The 21,098-nt window shown below is 33.1% G+C and overlaps 1 protein-coding gene across 2 annotated transcripts in view; it reads right to left on the bottom strand.

The window, feature by feature from the left end:
* DGKB (diacylglycerol kinase beta) overlaps positions 1-21,098 on the bottom strand; it is a 645,545-nt gene that overhangs the window by 438,239 nt on the left and 186,208 nt on the right. Inside the window, exons 13-14 of one of the 2 annotated variants that reach the window (XM_061197733.1) lie at positions 10,976-11,011; positions 2,872-2,988 (exon numbers count right to left, since the gene is read on the bottom strand). In XM_061197733.1, coding sequence (XP_061053716.1) covers positions 2,872-2,988; positions 10,976-11,011 — 153 coding nt within the window. The remainder of the gene's footprint in view (positions 1-2,871; positions 2,989-10,975; positions 11,012-21,098) is intronic. The other variant, XM_061197732.1, reaches the window with a different exon arrangement.

Here is a 21,098-nt window from a genome sequence, read left to right as displayed (position 1 = left end):
CTTTTTACCTTTTATGATAAAGAATAAGCATTTTATTATTTTAAAATTGATTACCACAACAAAAATTACTTATTTTTCCATTTTGTATGAAATGGCTATCTAATAATTTTATTCTCTTACCTTTTAAATATTTTCTCCCAAATTATGTGAATACCTATGTGCATCATATTTTAGTCCATTCTGCTGAGGTGAAACAGACCACTGCATGTGATTATATACCAATTTTTTTAAATTTAAAAATGTTAATGATGACGATTACAGTACTTACTTACTGCTGTTTTATAAGGGCTGACGTCTTCCCTTTGCTAACTGACAACTTTACCTGACACTTTTATATGTCAAAGAAAGCTATGAAAAGTTATTATCTGGTTAGAGAAATGAAACACATCCACAGAGAAAGTTAATCACCTATTGTTTTTGATGTGACTAATTTAGTTGTAACAAGATTGAAAATTTTGGATCCTTTTTGAATAAAAAAGAAAACACAACTTACCTTGCTATGTCAGTTTAAAGTCTTTAGAACACTCTGCATGCAACATTTAATTTTGGTTCTGATGTCTGAGTAAAGTCAGATGTAACTATACAAATCTTAGGAAACTGAGACTAAAGCAGTTATAATTCTAGTGCATTCATGCTTTTTATTTCAAACTTTGCAACAATGTAATAGTACATGGAAGAGCAAGGTGGTCAGAAATTTAGCATTTCTAGACCTGTTAAAATTTGTTAACCAAGGAGACAGGGATCTTAGGAGTAAAACACACAAACTCTGAGTCAGATGGTCCTCATTCACACCTCACTAACTGTGAGGCCCTAGGAATAATTTGACTTCAGAACGTCAATATGCTCATTTTTAAAGTGGTAATAATAATATTTATCATGTGTTGGAGAGTTAAGAATTCATAATTATCTCATATGTTCATTGAGAGGTGTCACTTAATACGCATAAAATATTATCACAGTGCCTAGCATATACTGTTTAACAAATGATGCGTGTTTCCCTTCCATGTTGAGAAGTATGTGCCGAGCCATATGTAAAATATACCTGAATTTCAAAATTAGGTTTCCCTTTTGTTATTTTCATTGCAGGAACCCAGAGCGACTAAAGATTTAAACTAATCAATATTGTCAATTGACTTATTAAAACTACAAACGTTGATTATTTTCCACTAAAAATTTCACAGGATCACTTAACAAACTAATAGCTTTTGCTATCAAAATTATGAATAGATTTCATATTTGCGGCTTTCAATGAGATTGCTTAACACCCAAGTATGCCTTTCAAAAGGTGTGGACGCTGATTTTCTCTTTCGATAATTAACTTCTATACTCTCTAACCAATGTAAAAAAATTTATTGTTCCAAATTTCCTCTTTCTACATTTGAGTTTAATAATTAATGAACAATATTCTATTCACAATGTGTTTTATTATGTCAAAACAAACAGTAACCTGGTTATCAATATTTAAGCAATAATTATTAAATTTTCAATGAGATATTCAAAACAATGAAGAAGCAAGCATTTAGGCAACTACTGTGTGCTCTCAACTGTGCTTGTAAATTAAGAAATATAAAAGACATAATAACCCACAGAATCACAGACACAATAACAAATGAAAAAAAGATATAAAATCATGTATATTGAACACAAGTATGTGACATAATATATCTTTGTGTGGTAAGAAGTTGGTAAATTTTCTTGGAGAACATGAAACTTGAAGCATATTCTTAAGGAAAGGAACTAAAAATTGGAAGAGAGAAACGTATAGGTAGGAAAACAAAACAAAACAAAAGAACTTAATCCATAGATTAAGCCAAATTCTTTGATTGTGTTCATGTTTGAGTGAGAAACAGAGGCAAATAATTACAATAGATTCAATCTGTAGGATGTCTTAAAATACAGATGGAAAGAAATGTTACTTTTGATGTCAGAGACCCTAGGGGTAATTTAGAGGTTTTTAAAGTACTCAAAACATGATTTTGAGCTACCTGTGTTAACTTAAACTAGAAATATACATGGAGTTTCAATTTCAACTTAAAATATTGGAAGATATGGATAAATTATAATAGATTTTTTAAAATAAACTTTCTTTTTTAAAAAATTAATTTATTTATGGCTGTGTTGGGTCTTCGTTGCTGTGCGCGGGCTTTCTCTAGCTGTGGTGAGCGGGGGCTACTCTTCGTTGTGGAGCATGGGCTCTAGGCATGTGGGCTTCAGTAGTTGTGGCACTCGGGCTCAGTAGTTGTGGCACTCGGGCTCAGTAGTTGTGGCTCGTAGGCTCTAGAGTGCAGGCTCAATAGTTGTGGCACGTGGGCTTAGTTGCTCCGAGGCATGTGCGATCTTCCCGGACCAGGGCTCGAACCCATGTCCCCTGCATTGGCAGGCGGATTCTTAACCACTGTGCCACCAGGGAAGCCCAGATTCTTTATTTTTATTATTGATTTAGAAAAAAATTCCACACAAGTAGAGTTGATTTTATTATTTTCTGAAGACATTTTGTGAGTCAAAATCACTTCCAAATAGATACAATAATACGTACGGAGAACGTATACTTGGAAATAAATAATGCATATGTACATAATAAAGGTGTATATTTAGTAATAATTTGCAAAAACCTCAGATTGACACAAGATCTCTTACCAAGTTGAGTTTAAATGGAGATAACATCATAAATGATTAATCCAATCAGAATGTCACTCTGTCAATCAACTATAAAATTGACATCTTGATAAATTAATAAAAATGTTTCTGAAATTGTCAACTGAACAAATTTGCACATTAAATAAACATGTTGATAGCTGGACATATGCCCTTCTAAGAGCATGGAAGTAACAAATATGAAAGCTACAAACATTTGGATTAAAAAAATCATACCTGTAGGCCTTGTCCATCCATAGTAACGGAGTTGGCTCTTTGCATTTTGTTCTTGTCAATCACTTTGTTTGGCTGCTGGGAACCACCCTTTTCCTTTTTCACTGTTGCTTGTCTTTCCTGTAAGGAAAAAATCTTTTATAAAAATACTGAATTGTTTCACTACAATGGGCAACATAGAGAAGAATTTCATGGCTACAAACTTGGGCCCAGGTTCCAAATTTGGGGTTTCTGGTGAATAATATGAAAGCTAATGTTTTCTACTGGCTCAAAATATATGATAGATGTATGATCAAAACATCAGTTAAAGAAAGGATGTGAAAGAAAACCAAACTGTATTATCCCTAGGTACCCAATTATGACTATGTTAAAAGTTATTAAAGAACACTAAAGCTAATCATTTTCATAAACAATGCTGCAGATAATAATACAGGATTGTAATGTAAAGGATTTGGTACTGAGCACTGAAAATAATACTTAAAAATACATGCAATATTGAAAATGAATACATGCTGGACCCTTAAGCTACTATTGATTATCAAGAATGGCACATAACTTAAAACACACATTCCATCCCAGCTAATTGCTACGCTCACCATAATAGAAAAATTTTTTATAGTGGTCTTCTTCCTGTTTCTACTTCCTCTCTTTTCACTCTTTTCAACACAACCCAATAAACTTTTATCACCATTAATCCACTAAATCAGCTTTTATTAAAATCACCAATGACCTGCTCATTTGCGCCTCACCTGTTGGTCAGTCTTCATCTTCTCAATTTTTAAGCAGCGTTTGACAGAATTGACATCTACCCTCTAGAAAACATGCCTCAGCTGGGTTCCGGGACACTTCTTTCTCTTAGCTCTCCTCTTACTTGACTAACTGCTCCCTCATAGTCTTTTTTGTTGATTTCTCCTCCAGCTTTATAATCTGTAACGTTTAACACTTGACCTCTCCCTTGGACCGCTCATCTCCACAATCTATACTCACTCCCTAGGTAACTTCATTTAAAACCAAGGCTTTCAATTTCACTTTGATAATGAAGACTTGCCTACCCACCTTAAAAATAAATCCCAAACTGGACGATTATTCACCACATCCATCATTACATGGTTTAAGCACCCGTCATCTTATTTGCCTTAATTATCGTAGTCATCACCTTAATGGACCAATCAGCTTCCATCTTTTGTCTCCCTACAGTCAATTTTCTATATAACAGCCACACTTATCCCTTTTTACTCCACTCCAGCTACAACTACCTCACCTTTGTTTCTTGATCACAACATTTGTGCTCTTAATACAGGGATCTTGCAACCACTCTGAACTCTGCTGGACTGTTCTTCTTGCTCCTGGTCAAATGTTACACAGGCTACTCTATTCCTCTGTGTGTGTGTGTGTGTGTGTGTGCACTGTTTCACATCAGATCCTAGATCAGTGCCTGATAAAATCACCATAAATGAATGTGGAAATAAATTAATCTTAACACTAAAAAATCAAAAATTTTAAAGTGCCTGAAATATTGTGTTGAGAAGGACTCCTGGGGCATGTCTACGTTTGTTGTGAAAAATCGTCCTGATCAATTAGCAATGTCTGCCATGTGTGCTTAAAAGTTTGAGTGCCACCTATTTCCTATCACTTATTCAGATATATATACATTTCTGTTCCTATATTTACATGTATCTTGTCGATTACTTTTCAATTACTGTAATTTAGGAAAATATTTTTAAGTGGAAATATTTGAAAAGTAAAGCTCTTTTAAAATATATTAGGGCCAGATGGAACAGAAAACGTCTCAGACCAAAATAAATGCTAATCAGTATAGTCCTTTTATAGTCCTTGCAATTTCATGGTGCAAAAATACTGAATATATTTTTTGTGTGGCTGAAAATGGATGGTGTAATAGGATTCCTGAAATTCAAATTCTTTGGAAAATGATGTACTTTCATATAAGCATAATTTCTGGCAAAAATATTGATATTTTAAAAAATAGATCATTTTTTCTAAGCTTGCAAATAACATTTTGTCCATAGATAGTTAAGGGTATAATGCATAAATGAGTGAATTATAGGATGAGGTTTGGAATCAGACATCCCAAGTGGAATCCCATCTCTGCTACTTAAATACTATGTAGACTTAGAGAACGTACTCTTATTCAAAATGGAGTTAGTAATACCTATTTCTCAAAGTTGTGTATGGCTTGACAGAAAATGTATAAAGTTCTAATATTGTGCCTATATTAGTGTATGTGCTCAATAAATGAAAGTTATTGTGAATTATGTAAAATAGGTATGGTTCTCCCATTGGGGTGCTCATTAATGTCACCATTATGCAAAATGTTTGTTATATTTCCAAATACATATATATGAAAAGATCCACTAGTTACAACAGGCATATGTTGAAATAAGTAAAGCTCAATGTTTATATTAGAAAATCCATAGCAGCTTGTGCTGAGTGCAAGCATGTGACACTGTTGGTGGGTATGGGAATAATTTTTTTCTGGGTTCTAGCATGCAGGTAAATAAAATAAAACATGGGAACAATGTTCTATAAAAATCTACATTTTTTATAGAAAGAAAAACTTTATAGAAAATTTTATAGAAAAATCTACAATCTATAACTATAGAAAGTTATAACTTATCTTATATGTCTTATATTCTGCCATGTAATCCAACAATTGTTATTTAGTATTTAATTCCTAAATGCTTAGGTTATAAGAACTAAATAAAATTTAAGTTCTTAGGTTATAAGAACTCAAATAAAATTTTAGTCACATTGGAACTTGGTATTTGTGACCAGACTATTTATAAATGTAATTCTGGAAATTTAAGACATGTAAGTATATGTCTGTAAAGAGTTACCAAATTATCTATTGATATTATTTTATTCTTAGCTATGCAGATGGCTAGGGAGAATCCTGTGTGGTGAGAATCTCCAGCTAGCAGATAGCACTTGATTAAGTGGTTTCATGTCTCTCCAGGGAGTCATCCCTCTGAGTAAATTGTGGATTAAACTAAAGTAATGCTTTCTAGTAGCAATTGTGAAATATAAAAAGAAATTTTAAAACTCTAAATTGTGTTTTCAATTGATAAGATTTTCTTTTTGAAATCTAGATTCATAAGAGGTATATAACAAGTTAATAAAAAAATCTTCAGTCTACCCATTGGCAGGTGAATTTTATTATATAATTTGGATAATACTAAAACTTACATTTGTTTAAACACACACACACACACACACACAGAGTCAAGAAAAGCAAGTGGTTTCTTTGTTTGAGGGAAATATGCTTAGTGGGTAGAATTTGTGGAATTAATCAAGGCTGACAATTTAAAAACAGGAGAGACTCATAATCATTTAATTTTTCCCATGGTTTTCTTTTTATTATACTCATTTGTTTTATGTTTATTTCCAAATTGTATGGAAGTCTTTCTGAGCTATTCACTGTATTTTACTTAAGCAGCATAAGCTAACAGGAGGGTAGTTGGATACTTTTTCCTATTTCCACTAAGAAAATCTTTACTTCTTTCCTATTTTATATGAGGGACAGGAAGGGTGAAGCAATTGCATCTTTGAAAAATCTGATGTTCACAAAAATTTCACTGGCCTCTTCTGGGGGTTAATTCACCCTGACTGACTGAGTTCTAAGATGATATTTAAGAACGTTACTTCCTATGTTGAAGTTATTGAAAAGTTTCAGGAAGAGCTCACCAGCATTATTTTGCACCTTTATTCAGGATAAAATTGCTCTCTGATAATAGGGGGCAGTGCTTATCACTTCACCGTCAGTTCTTTTTTTTAAGTTTTTGGGCTCTAAATCACAAAATAAATTACTTTGTTATAATTAAGGCAAATTTTCTTCTGCTAGATAAATTATCCCAAATATAAAGAGTTGGAAAATGATTGCTTTAATCAATAGAAATTATTCAAACACTGAAAAGGGTTACTCTAACAAAAAAATCATGAAAGAATATAGAACATATAACAACAAAATATAAAATACAGTTATTGATATTTCAGCATTTTCAAATATCAACCATTTGCGTTTGCTATGCAGACATTTAGAATACAGAATTCAATGTTTTGTTATCCTTAGACTCTACAAGTAGCACAACAGATCTTAACTGGGGAATATATTGTATTAGAATTCCAAAAGAATAATCATCATAATGAACAGAGAAGAAAAGCTGAAAGGCCATTCACAGAAAACAGAAAGATGAAATAAAAAGATGTCACTTTAAATATGTGCTCTAAAAAAAGTCTTTTTCTATATCATGCTGATTCTCAGAAGTAGAGTATTTGTAAGTTGTTGAAAACTGCTTTCACAAAAGGGATGCCTACCACAATACTTAAGCCTGCTGTTATCGATCACTCACAAACGACAAGCAGCAAGTGATGATTACCTCAAGCACAGGGTTTTCTTCTTTTTGTCCAATCTCAGCATGAGAGATGGGCAGCAGCAAAGCACCTCTATTGGTACAAAGCCACAAAGGGTGGGGGTAGGCGGTGCTTGGCTGCCAAGAGCATCCTTTACTGGAACCCTGGAACTTGCTTTTTCTGCTACTGCACCGCTTGCCCGAATGGAGACTTAGCCCATTCAGCCACTGGATCCAGGCCCCAAGAATTTCCCAGGAACCCTAGAATTTTAACCTGAGGAACACATGGATATTCACAATATAAAAGATCTTCCTGAAGCAGGAGTGTTACCATGTTCATCTGGGCTTATACAAGTTACGAGCTCCAAGAAACCAACTTAGTGACAGCTGCACCTTAATTATCATAACCTTATTATGGGATTTGAACATTTTCCTGCTGAGAAACATTAATTCATTTCAAAAATGGCAAAGGCTCTTAATCTACTAGAAATCCTTAGAACTTGCAGCGAAACATGGCTGAGTAGCAAAGTAGTCTTGATTTTTAGAAATACTTTTATAGAGTTTTAAACATAACTATAATAAATGATATAAAGATTTCCATTTCTTTTTAATCAGTTAAATAAGTACTTATTCAAAAACAAAAACAAAAATTACTTTGGGCAGAGACAAAAATATGGGCTTGGAGGCCAAATTCTAGCTTTGTCTCTGTAAAGACTTGGGCATGTTATTTACTATCTCTAAGCCATCATTTAATTAATCTATAAAATGGGAGGGTTCATGTGATGACAAATTGAGAAAATGTCGATGAAGGTACCAGAATAAATCAGGCACTCAAGAAATGGCAGTAATTTTTAAAATATAAAAGAAATTGTTATATTTTATCATTAAGTTTAACACAGGTACACTGCTTGGATTATAGTAAAGATAGGTGTTGTGAAGAAGTACTTTATTTACTTTATAGTATTTTATTTGTTTGTCCACTATGTCACCATAACTTGGGATAACTGTTGTGATAATCTGAGTCTTTTGTAGGAGGATAGAAGACAACAAACTAGACAGAGTCAATCCTAGTCTTAAAGTACTTGCAGGTGCTACTCACCAACTCAGCCTGAAGGTATAATTTATATCTTGATCCACAGCCCTGGTTTTCATACATCACACATGATGTGCATATTCTCTCCTAGGATAATTTCATACTGAGTGTGAACCACTTACAAGATTTCTGTTCAAGAAATCCTGATTGGAAGAAATGAAATTTAGGAATGGGAAGGTCCATGTCAAAATCATTTATTTGGGCTGTGTTTACTAGCATATGGTTGGGCCACTATAAAATTATGTGTGAGTGTATGGACCTCAACCTTACTCACTCTCCATTCCCTTTGTAAACCATAATAATTGATGGCCACAATAAGCCGAAGCTTAAAAGCCAAGAGGCATCCCTCTTGTATATTCATACTCATCATCTCTTTCTGCCAGTTGAGTTAAATGCTTAATCTAGTGATTTCTATGTAGTCCCCAATCTGTTTATGCAAGTTCTAAGTAGAATTTATTTTATTATTGGTACTGTGTAATTTAATTAGCACTCAAACTACTGAGTTTTAAATGTAAAATAAGCTGTTTCCATGAAAAATTACTTGCATCCTTTGGAAAGGCACAATAAAACAAGATGTGTGTGTGTGTGTGTGTGTGTGTGTGTGTGTGTAGGAAGAGCAGTCAAGTTGGGCTGGACACATGACACATGACTGAAAGATTTGAGAATTAATAACAGAAACTGAGAGATATTTTTTTTACATTCAAATTGCTTTGCAGATGCCTGTGAGTTTTTCTTATACTTTAAAACAATTGAAAGTAATTGAAAGCAATTACTTTCATTAATAAACAAATATCTTTTCACAAAATAAGGAATGCTTTTGTTATACTTTAAAACAATTGATAATTGAAACTTATCACGGGTGTTAAGGCTGTGTTATATGCAAGAAAGGGTATAGCCATTTCCAAATAATAGATGTATCCACATAGAAAAGCCCTTGATCCTATGTGAAGAGTTTAGCCAATTAATATACATTTACATATTTTAAGTAAAATGTTTAAGGTATATACACATTTTTCTATAAGTTCCCCCACATACACTTTAACCACATTTTCAATTAACCAAAAAGCAATTGTTCTTGATGGTGGTATATAAGGCTTCTTGCGTGTGTGTGTGTGTGTGTGTGTGTGTGTGTATTCACACAGTCACCCATGTATATATCTATACATGTGCTTAAAGAAATTTTTGGAACAACATAGTTGAAAAAAGCTTATATAATGATTTCGGACATGGTAGAAAGTTTAAGTTAATGTAAACCAATACAGTTTGCCAAAACAAAACAAAACAAACAAACAAAAAACAGTATAGGAAGACTTTTAAAAACTTTATAGCAGACAAAAAAAAGGTTTTTTTGACAAATAAAAAAAGCATGTTTTGAAAACAGCAGTTTTCTATTTATTCAATCTATAATAATACAAATTATTTAACTAAATATGGGAGACATTTTGAGATTAACAAGTCTAAAGAGAAAACTTTAAATCTCTCAGTTAATCATTTGATGAGCTATGATAGGGGCAAAAATAAACTCAAGGGTCTTAACATATAAAGTTAATCCTCTGACACTTAAATAAATAGCCTAAATAATAAACTTTCCTAATACCTTTGTCACCTGAGTGTGTAATTTAACATGTCTACTTTATAATAATTATGATAATAATGGTATCAACTGACTTAAAGAATATAAAAACAGTTTAATATCTCTCTTAGAGTAGAAACATTATATTTCAAGCATAGCTCCTAGTATATTTGTAAGTATATCCATGGTTACAAAATGAAATTTTAAAAAATTTTAATGAGGCAGTCTACACTGATTAGGAAATGTTTTCGGGGGAAGGGAGAGAGGTTATTACATTTTTGTGCAATTATGTTATCCTCTAAATAAATCATACTCATATAGTATTCAGATATTATGAGTAATATTTTCTAAGCAAGCAGATTCAAATTATAACTTTAAGCGAAACAATACCATCTGAGGATATCCTTTAGAGATAACAGCAATTGTATGGGATATTGTCACAGAACAATGTGGAGGTTTTGCTTCATTAATTAAAAGGTAAAGTTAACACTTTACTGAAAATAAATGTTGCGGCAATGCCTACATTTATTTTCAAAATCAAAGTCATTTACTTTGTGACTATATTTTATTTTTTTTATTTTATATATTCCAATGACTTTCTATGCAATGTCATATGCTAAGTGATTAATGTAGATGTACTCTTTTAAAAGTGATGAGGACTTCAAAGTGAGCTAGAGTTTCTCAATTTACTATCATGGAAAGCTACATTTTAATGGCTTAGAGGAGTGAACTGTTTGGGTTTTCTGCAAGGTTTAAATGTGACAAATAGGAATAATGCTATTCTTATACACTGGTCAAAACTCTGCAAAGTAACCTTTATTTTTTCCTGCATACTTTGTGCCATTTAACTTCTTGTTTCCCTAATGCTTGTCACAAATGTTGATTATAAAGGCTGCAAGTCTATCCCATCATGAAAATACAAAGATCCCAATTCCAAATACCAAAATATGAGAAAAAATAAAGTATACAAATTAATATTAGTATGTCACTGATACAGCCCAAAATGTTCTTTATAACAATACGAGATGTATAAATGACCTATAATTGCAAGTGTGAAAACCTTTGCTTACGCACCTCAGGGACTGAAACTCCTGAAGTGGGCAGAGTCTGCTGAGAAAAGAGAAGTTCATATTAAAGCTGAAAAAAAAAAAGTCAAACTGAAAACAAGTATCAGTGAAGGTTCTTATATCACTACACACGTATGAAATAAACGAATACATTACAAATACATTTCCTTGTCATAATTTTTCTGCTTACTTTCATTAATAAACCAAAATCTTTTCATGAAATAAGGAACACTCTAATGCAGAGGGGATTAGACTGTAGAATTACTTATCCAAAATACAATTTCAGATACTTAAAGTAGACTAATCTTTGGCCAGCTTCACAGACCTCTCTACAATAATACTGATGTATTACATTCGTATTTTGGAAAGAGAACTCATCTCCAAGTTCCATTATCCTTCATAAACCATTCTTACTAATTTTTTAAGTTGCCCATTTACACAGCCCACCATTTCACTTTCTAGTCCAACTTTCAATCCTTTCTACAAATACTCAGTGTCTTTTGATGTAGACATAGCTTATGGTGCTGATTTTACTTTGTGATATTCTGGAAATAAAAAATATATATTCCATTAATAGCAGTAAAAAATAAAAAGATAATCAAATAAGTAGCAAAATTTTACTTGAGAGTAATTATTAAAAGATTAGGTTAAATACACTAAAACCAGTCTTCATGACAGCATGTCTTCAATTACCCACCACCCTTCCTTTTCTAAGTCACATTAGGAAAGTTTTTTTCTGGCAAGAAGCAGAGAAAAAGGTTACCAAATTCCAAAAGCCTGTGTCCTGTGGGACTTCATAACATAAAACACAAATTTGGAAGAATGGGTGATAAATCACACTCAATACTAGATAAAGATTTTCCTTGGTTGCGGGGAGTAGGAAAGGTGGAGGGGAAGCTAGTCCTTAGACATTGTGTGTCTCTAGAAAGAAGAGAGCAGTCAGTATATTTGAGTTTCCTCTCCTGGACCAAGCTATGTGTGTGAGACTCCCAAAATGAGAATGAAAGATCTGAGGGCACAGGTATTAGTTTACTCCCTTACCCAGTAGAACTCCAGGAAGGGAACAAAACCCAAAAGAATAAATAGCTCCGTGTGAGGCTTCATGGTTTCTTGTACAGAGATGGAGTAAAAGGATCCAATCTACCCAAAAGTGGAACAGACCCTAGAGAAAATTAAAGTGTCCAGGAATACAACTCTATTTAGAATATATTTCCATAATATAAGTAAAAAATACTGCAGCAACAGATTTTTAGTAAAAAAAATCATGAAGTCTGGGAGGATGAACTCGAGTCAACTATCCCATTAACAGGAGAAGCCTATGAGGGACATTGCTGTTGTTTCTCAGATGCATTGACAACAGGTTTGGTAGAACTTTCATTAAAAGTTTCTGATGTCAGTAATATTCTCGACTTCTGAGTCCAAGCCAGTCTATATAACACCTGGGGCAAAGGGTGGTGGGGAAGATGTCTGCGTTTGCTTCAGTCAGGACCAGCGCAAAGCTGGTCAGCCTTCTTTCTTTCTTATTTCTTGGTTGAAGCTTAGACCTAAATAAACATTTAAAGACATGAATGTAGCCCTTCCATCTTTATCATAATACACAAATATTTGATCTCCTCAAATCCAGATTAAGTGCCTTATCCTATCCTATGCCATTGACCAGGGACTCTCATGCAATCAAACTAAGATGCCCATCAGGCAGTTTCTAGGGCATGAGTCTCAGATGCCTTCTACCTTGGGAAGCATCAGTGCTCACTGTGCGTATGTCTGTACAGAGCAAGTCAATAGAAAGCCAAGTGAAAAGACTATAGTTACCAAATGATTCAGACTAACAACCAATCGTGGTGCAAGAATTTCAAATAGCTCCTGTCCACCCCACCACTACCACCAAAAAAATAAAATAAAATAAATCAATAAAGGATATTTTTGAGCTAATTATGGGCATATGAATATAGAAAGAATAACTACTGATATTATGGAACAGTTAACATTTTCAGGTGTGATAATAGTATTGTAAATGTATAGAAAATTGTTCTTATCTTAGAATGTGCCTGCTGATGCTGTGTCATACTACCTGCAATTTACTTTCAAAAGGTCCAACAATAAATTATATATTATGTGTATATTGTAAAAATGTATATATATGCATACATAGTCATATATATATACATATACATAAAGAATGATTGAAAAATAATAATTACTTCATATAAGTTTGGGATATACTGTATTCACTGTATTTTGTTTGAGAATTTTTGTAATGAAATTTGGGAGAAAAACTGATCTCCCTTTCTAACTTTTTTATACATCCACTTATTCCTAAAAGAGTGCAAAAATGTTTCTACAATGAAATAAAATATATGTGTGTGTGTGTGTGTGTGTGTGTGCGTATTGGGCTGGCCAAAAACTTTGTTTGGGTTTTTCCAGAACATCTTATAAAGAAATATAGGTAAGCATCTAGGTTGCTGGGAAAAAGAAGCAGAGAGACACAGAGAGGGACCATTTCAAGATAAACGATAAAAGGGGTTCCTTAAAAAAATAATGTTTCAGATGAGGCAGAAGTTCATATAGTCAGGTATCAGCCTTTTCCAAATCTGTTCATTTTGAGGGAGTGTCTAATGATGGAAAAAGAGTTCTGAGTTTGTATTCACAGGGGTTTCAAATGCAAAAATGTACAGGGGCCAAGACGGTAATACAAATGGGCCCAATGCCACGAAAGGCAAAGACTGTGCCAAGTTGGATAATAAAAATCCCACTGTAAGGCATCCCCCACAGAAACACGATGGGATGAAATTGAAGCCTGGCTGCCATTTTGCTACCACTTGCATAGAGAATCTGTAATTTACAGATATTCATGTTTGCAGGCTTCGTTTTTCTCAGAGCGGTGGTGATATGAGTTATCTATGGAGAGAGCGCGAAATTGGCAGAGAGGTAGCAAGATGAAGAAAGTAAGAAAATAGTAGCGATTTTGTCACTACTTCTCTGAGAATGGGAAAGCAGCTGATGAGTAACAGGATCAAGCGAAATTAAGGGCTCAGCTGGAACTAGAAGTAATAAATATGTAAGAGAGAAAGCCACCAGCTCTGAGAATTTCTCCAGTAATCCTCAGCCGTCTGAGAGCAACACGAGAAATTCATTCCAAGAATAAGGGGGATGAGAAGAACATATATATGAGCTCACTTTCAATCAACATATGTAGGCAAAGAGTATACATTAAATTAACCTGCTCTTAAGTAGCGTAACCCTGAGTTACAATACGAAAACCACGGCATCTGGGCAAAAGAAAAAGAAGCAGGTTGACAGAAAACAAATTCAGAAATTACATACTTCTTTTTTATTCTTCCGTGTATAATTTTTAAATATCCAGGATGAACAGAGTAAATGTTTCAGTTTTTTGAAAATTATCACGAGTGTGTAATTCTAAATGTAATGTATTTTTAATCAGAATTAATACAGGAAGTGTGTATTTTTTTTATTTAATCAAATGTGAGGTGTGACTACAGAGGAATGTGATTGATTTTATTTAATCAGTATCATTTTAATATTAAATAGAATACACAGTACAGATAATTAGTTTAAAAGATGCATTTGCCTTCAGGGCACTTATTAAGTTTAACCTAATATCAAGAATTTTTAAAAGTCCTATTATTCTTAAGTATTGAGATATCTCTTGTCTTCATATTTCCTAACATGTAATCATTTTAAATTGACAATTTAATTCAAATTGTCATAGGACAAAGAAAAAAATCTTTGATGGAGAGATTATTAGAGGTTTGACTTAGTTTAACTATAATAAGAGTATAGTACTCACATTAAAAGGGTCATCAGTTATTTCAAGAAAAATTAACAGAATTATAACTTCTACCTATATAAAGATGTTCATATTTTTAAAAAATTGCTTTCATGTTTATGGTCTCATTTAATCCTCCCAGTAAAACAAGAAATCCCATTTTCCAGATTGGAAAACTGAGAATCAGAAAGTTTAGATGACTAGCCAAGAAAACTAAGTTAGTGGCAGAATCCAAATCTATTGCTTCCTTTTGCAGGCTTCATTTATTAAAAGAACAGCAGGGTTCAACAAGAACTTTTTAAAAAAAGTTTCTTTTTAGCCATGTCTCATTTTTTAAGCAAGCTGGAAATAAAATTAGTTTAAATGTTGATGAATACTCCAAATATTTAGAAACCACAAAGTATTACCTGTTCTGACAGGTTTGGATATCAGTATGGAGTAGCTGAATACAATAACTTCCAGTGTCATGATAAACATAAACTGGTCAAATAAAACTATTTAAAGTAGCTTCTTTTCCTTATATAACTGGATATCCCTGGCATTAAAAAAAGTGAGAGACAGAAAAGCAGGTTTGGAAAAAGAACAACTGTCTTCCTAAAATGGTGCACTGCCTCAGTCTAAGAGGGGAAGCTGTTTCTTCCTCACACGTGATAATAAAATGTATCCAGGACATCTCTAGGTATAGAAACTAAATACATATTTGGGTTCCATGAATTTTATTTTTACATTGAAGCTTCATAATTTCTTTAACCTTTTATGATTTTGCACGTCCTTAAGTATGTACACTCACACATCTGAACACAATACAAATTTTAAAAGGAAATGGATCAGAAGTGATTTTTATACTATTATTGCATTTATTAACATCTTTAATCAAAGGTTATTTCAGTGTATGACAAGTGTATCAATTAGAAGAAACATAAATTGTTTTTCTTTTCAACTGGTCCTTGACATATCTAATAAATATGTGCGGGGAGGGTTGGATTGGGAGTTTGGGACTAGCAGATGCAAACTATTATATATAGAACAGATAAAAAGCAAGATCCTATTGTACAGCACAGGGAGCTATATTCAATATCCTGCAATAGATTGCCAACAAACACATGAAAGGATGCTCAACATCTCTAATCATTAGAGAAATGCAAATCGAAACTACAATGAGGTTATCACCTCACACTGGTCAGAATGGCCATCATCAAAAAATCTACAAACAATAAATGCTGGAGAGGGTGTGGAGAAAAGGGAACCCTCTTGCACTGTTGGTGGGAATGTAAATTGATACAGCCACTATGGAGAACAGTATGAAGGTTCCTTAAAAAACTAAAAATAGAACTACCATACGACCCAGCAATCCCACTACTGGGCATAGACCCTAAGAAAACCATAATTCAATAAGAGACATGTATCACAATGTTCATTGCAGCTCTATTTACAATAGCCAGGACATGGAAGCAACCTAAGTGTCCATCAACAGATGAATGGATAAAGAAGATGTGGCACATATATACAATGGAATATTACTCAGCCATAAAAAGAAACGAAATTGAGTTATTTGTAGGGAGGTGGATGGACCTAGAGTCTGTCATACAGAGTGAAGTAAGTCAGAAAGAGAAAAACAAATACCGTATGCTAACACATATATATGGAATCTAAAAAAAAAAAGAAAATGGTTCTGAAGAACCTAGGGGCAGGACAGGAAGAAAGACGCAGATGTAGAGAATGGACTTGAGGACACGGGGAGGGGGAAGGGTAAGCTGGGATGAAGCGAGAGAGTGGCATGGACATATATACACTACCAAATGTAAAATAGATAGCTAGTGGGAAGCACCTGCATAGCACAGGGAGATCAGCTCGGTGCTCTGTGACCACCTAGAGGGGTGGGATAGGGAGGAGATATGGGGATATATGTGTACGTATAGCTGATTCACTTCATTATACAACAGAAACTAACACAACATTGTAAAGCAATTATACTACAATAAAGATGTTAAAAAAAATAATAAAATGGAAAAAAATTAAAAAATATAAATGCTATTTTAGGACTTAAAAACAAAATCCTGCAATAAACCATAAGGGAAAAGCATATGAAAAAGAATACATATATTGAATATATATATTCATTATACATAATGAATATATATAACTGAATATATATATATATATAACTGAATCACGTTGCTATACACCAGAAACTAAAACAGCATTGTAAATCAACTATACTTCAATAAAAATTTGTTTTAGAAAATACACATATTGTAATCTTATCCAGCGTCCTTTGCCTAACCACTTCTCACTGGAGCCAAGTTTTGAAGCTTGCACCAACATAAATTTAAAGATAAAAAACATTTTTAACTGAGATGATTTTGCTACTCTTATAACTGCTCACAAAAATGTTCTATTCTTCCTCTTGTTAATGTGATTGTTTATGCATATTTGCAGAGTTTTGTTCAGGAGATACTGAAGAGAAAAGGGCGTGTGAGGCTCCCTCCTTAATAGCTCCCTCAACATTCACGCCTCTGTCCAGAAAGAAAGCACATTGAACCGTCAGGGAAAGTACAGTGGACATTTGGAGACTTAAGTGGTGCCAAATGTTTTCAATAAAAATGTTAAAAATATGTTTAATATCGATATTAAAATCATTTCAAACACAGATTTCTACATATAAAAGCAATCAGCAACAATAACGTTATTGTCTTGCCTACTTGATTATCTAGTGAAATAAAGCCATTAGAAATGTTATCCTACTTGGTTAGGTCTCGTAAAATTATCAGAAGCCAATACGGTTACGGAAGTGTTCTTCAATTTCTTTCTGGCTGTGATCCACAATAAATATTTGTATATTTACACACTTGTAAAATAATTTCACAAAGACCACTTACGCAGTGTGCGCCACTCTCTGATCTATTATTCTCTTTCTTCATTTCTATTCTCCTCTACTTTACTTCATTATTTTTCTTCCCATTCCTTTTTTGAAGGTCTAGATCCCCTAAATTTATTTCATACCTCACCAATTTTGGGGGGGGCGGCAGCACGAACATAAAAGATAAGTTTAAAACATGGGATTCAGGGTAAGGCAGGTATTGCTTCTGACACTTGCAGGTTGTGTGACTCTAGGTAAATTTCTTAATCTCTCTAAGCTTTTTACTCTCTTCAAATGTAGAGGGAGTATCATAATTATACCTACCTTTAGAATTAAAAGGATGTCTAGCAAATAAGTTCTCAATAAATGGTAATTGTTTTTTTAACTGTAGAACCCAAATATTTCCACTGCCTGCTTAGGGCTCAGCAAGAAAGGACTGACTGCACTTTCTTCATCTGAAAATATTTTTGTTGCTAATAAGGAGGGACCCAGCAGATTTATCTTTTAATGAAAGCATCTATGTGAGGGCTATTAGAAGAGACAGAAGGAAGGAAAGGGAGGGGGTGGGGAGAAGAGATCAAAGCCAGAAAGCAATGAACCAAAAGGAGAGGGGGAGCGGAGAGGCTTAGAAGAGAAGAGGGTTGGAAGAAGACAGTCTCCTTAATCTTAGAGACCGTCTCTTCCAAAATCTGAGCAAAGGAAACAAGGAGTAAAGGAAGGATGGGAGTCAATATTTAGACCATGGCTTTAGTTTTGTGTTTGAAGTATTGCAAAATTCTTAAATATCAGATTCAAATAATTCCAAAATGCATTTCAAAATGAAACATACATGTCTTATTATTTTTTCAGATTATTCTTTGGAACTCTTACTTTACAAATAGATAATTAAGAGTTACCTATTTATGGGTATGTGTGTGTATATATAATTGTTTGTGAATTTTGGGCACAGGAGTCCAAATGCAGTGGGTGGTTTGAAATAAAAAAGCACCCTAATAGGATAGATTAGTACCTACTGAATTTACATTCATAAAATGAATTAATAATACTCCCTGCTATGCCTATTTTTTCTCTCAACAAATATACGAACCTGTTCTAGAAATGTACCATTGTATCGTTAGTCTACCACTGCTTTCTAAAATACAGAAAAATCACTGAAGGTAATGAAAGAATATTAAAAATAATATTTAGAATTAAAGTATTATGCTGCTAAGTTTTCATTTTCATCAATCTTGGAAAAGACCTTGAATTTAAAAACTAATAAGTTATAATGAGATTTGTTCTCATCCTTCGCCCCTCTAAATATCCACTGATCTCACACCAAAGCATTTTCTAACCAGGTTAAAGTCCAATTCTGTACTCACATTAGGCTTAGATTCAATTGAGTTAAAATTTTACACTGACTGCCAGTCAACCTTATCATGAACTTTCATTATGTGCATGTAATTAATTGGGTCCAACGAACAATATCAGTACTGAGTTATAGACTCTTTTCCCCCGACCATATAATTAGAATATAATTACCCACAGGATATCAGAATGATGCAAAACCTTTCCTCTAAATGCGCCCTCATTAGGAAACAAGTCTCAATGTACATTTATTCAATCAGTGTGAATTAATTAAAATGTTACTGAAATAAAAGAGGGCAGCGATAAAGAGTATCTGATATCTATTAAGAGACTATCACTTGAGATCTGCATGCACAGTTTATATTTAAACCCATTTAGCTCAAGTAGGAACTTTGCCATGTAATGTTACATATATCCAGTATGCGAGGAAATCTGAGTAAATGAGTCAGTGTGTGCCATTGTTTTTGAAGAGAACATAACACACAATGAATACAAACATCTTAAAGAATTTGGGTAAAATTCCAAAGGCCCCACCACTCCCTGATGAATCTACAAATTTGTTACCATCAAATGGAACATATTTGGTGGACAAAGTCATTTTTACTTGAAGTATTCAGGTAATTAGCTGTTCATCTCATACCTTTTTATTACAAGTCTGACCTATTTATTCTGATCTGGCTTAGGACATGATGGTTGGGAAAGTCTAGACTTACCAAAGCACTAACTACTTTTTTTTTTTTTTTAATTGAGAAAATAGCCTCAATTACTCAGGCTAGATCAAGTTATTTCAATCCCATATTTTCTTTAAGCAGAAGATTCCTATGCACCTAAGAATATATTCTTTTTAACAGTATGCATGGTATCATACCACACATTCCAATTACACAAAACATGGAAAAAATAGTAGATGCATAAGGAAGCCATAGGACATATGATCCATGTCCCATGGGAAGCTGCTGATTCACATAAAATCATTCTTCCTAAAAGCTATTTATCTTGGTTTCTTTAAATCTGTCATGTTGTCATATGCAATAACATTTTATTGAATAAATTAATAAATAACCATAATACAAAGGAATACTCAGCATTATTCAAGAGCAATATCATAAACAGTAGCAAAAAATTTTAAAGCTATGTAGCATCTCTGTATAGTAAGATATACAGAGAATTTCAAACCTTCTATGTTGTTGCATAATTCTTCAGACATCTTTAGCTTTAGAAGTAGGTTTTATAGAACTTTATTCTGGTAATCAAAACTTGGTATTCATACTTATAAATAAATATGCACTGGAAATTTTGAATGAGCTCTAAGATAAATTAAGCCATCTACAAATTGCTCTTTTTAATATATGCTTTAGAAGCAAACTCCAACCAATCTGTCAATTATTGCTAATTCTTGCTTGTTTTCTTAAGAAATTTTAACTCCAAAAAATTGTATATTCTTAAACGTTCTGAATGTATGTTATATTTACAAAATGGTATAATGTTTCATTCAGATATTAGATTGGTCTTAGGCAAGACCAAAAACTGAAAGAAATAATGAACTCACTCTTGCTAAGCAAGAAGGGAGATTATTGCAGACAGGTTTGATTTATTTTGAACATGAAAAGTTTTTTTAGAACTTCAGTAACAAAGACATGCAACTATAGTTGCTTGCTAAAAATGCTGTGATTTGAGTAACATTAAGTAAAACACCACATTTACTAATGGTAATCACTACAAGACGAACAAAAAAATTTCTAATATAATACAAACAGTTTTAAAATTGCATCTTGTAGTAAACATCAATTTTCGTTTTCTGAGAATTAAGAGAATATTTATAATATTTCACATGGACTACTGTATTATTTAAGCTATATTTTTAAAAATCTGATTTTAAATATAATTTAATATCCAGAGGAAAATGTCTTAATTCTCCCCAGAATTTTGAACTGTTCATTTAAACTCTCTACCTGCAATATCACTTTATTTTAAATATTAGGCATTTTACAGTACCATCTATTGGATACTTTATATTACTGCAACAACATAACAATCACAAGCTTTTCAAAATTTAGTAATAAGTATAAAATACTTCAAATGCTACTCCAGAAACTAAACACAATGCTAATTTGACATTCATTAATATTATCTCAT

Source organism: Eubalaena glacialis, chromosome 8 (genome assembly GCF_028564815.1).
Source record: "Eubalaena glacialis isolate mEubGla1 chromosome 8, mEubGla1.1.hap2.+ XY, whole genome shotgun sequence".
Taxonomy (NCBI): Eukaryota; Metazoa; Chordata; class Mammalia; order Artiodactyla; family Balaenidae; genus Eubalaena; species Eubalaena glacialis.
Note: the sequence above shows the minus strand (reverse complement) of the source record. Positions and strands in the feature narration are given on the sequence as shown.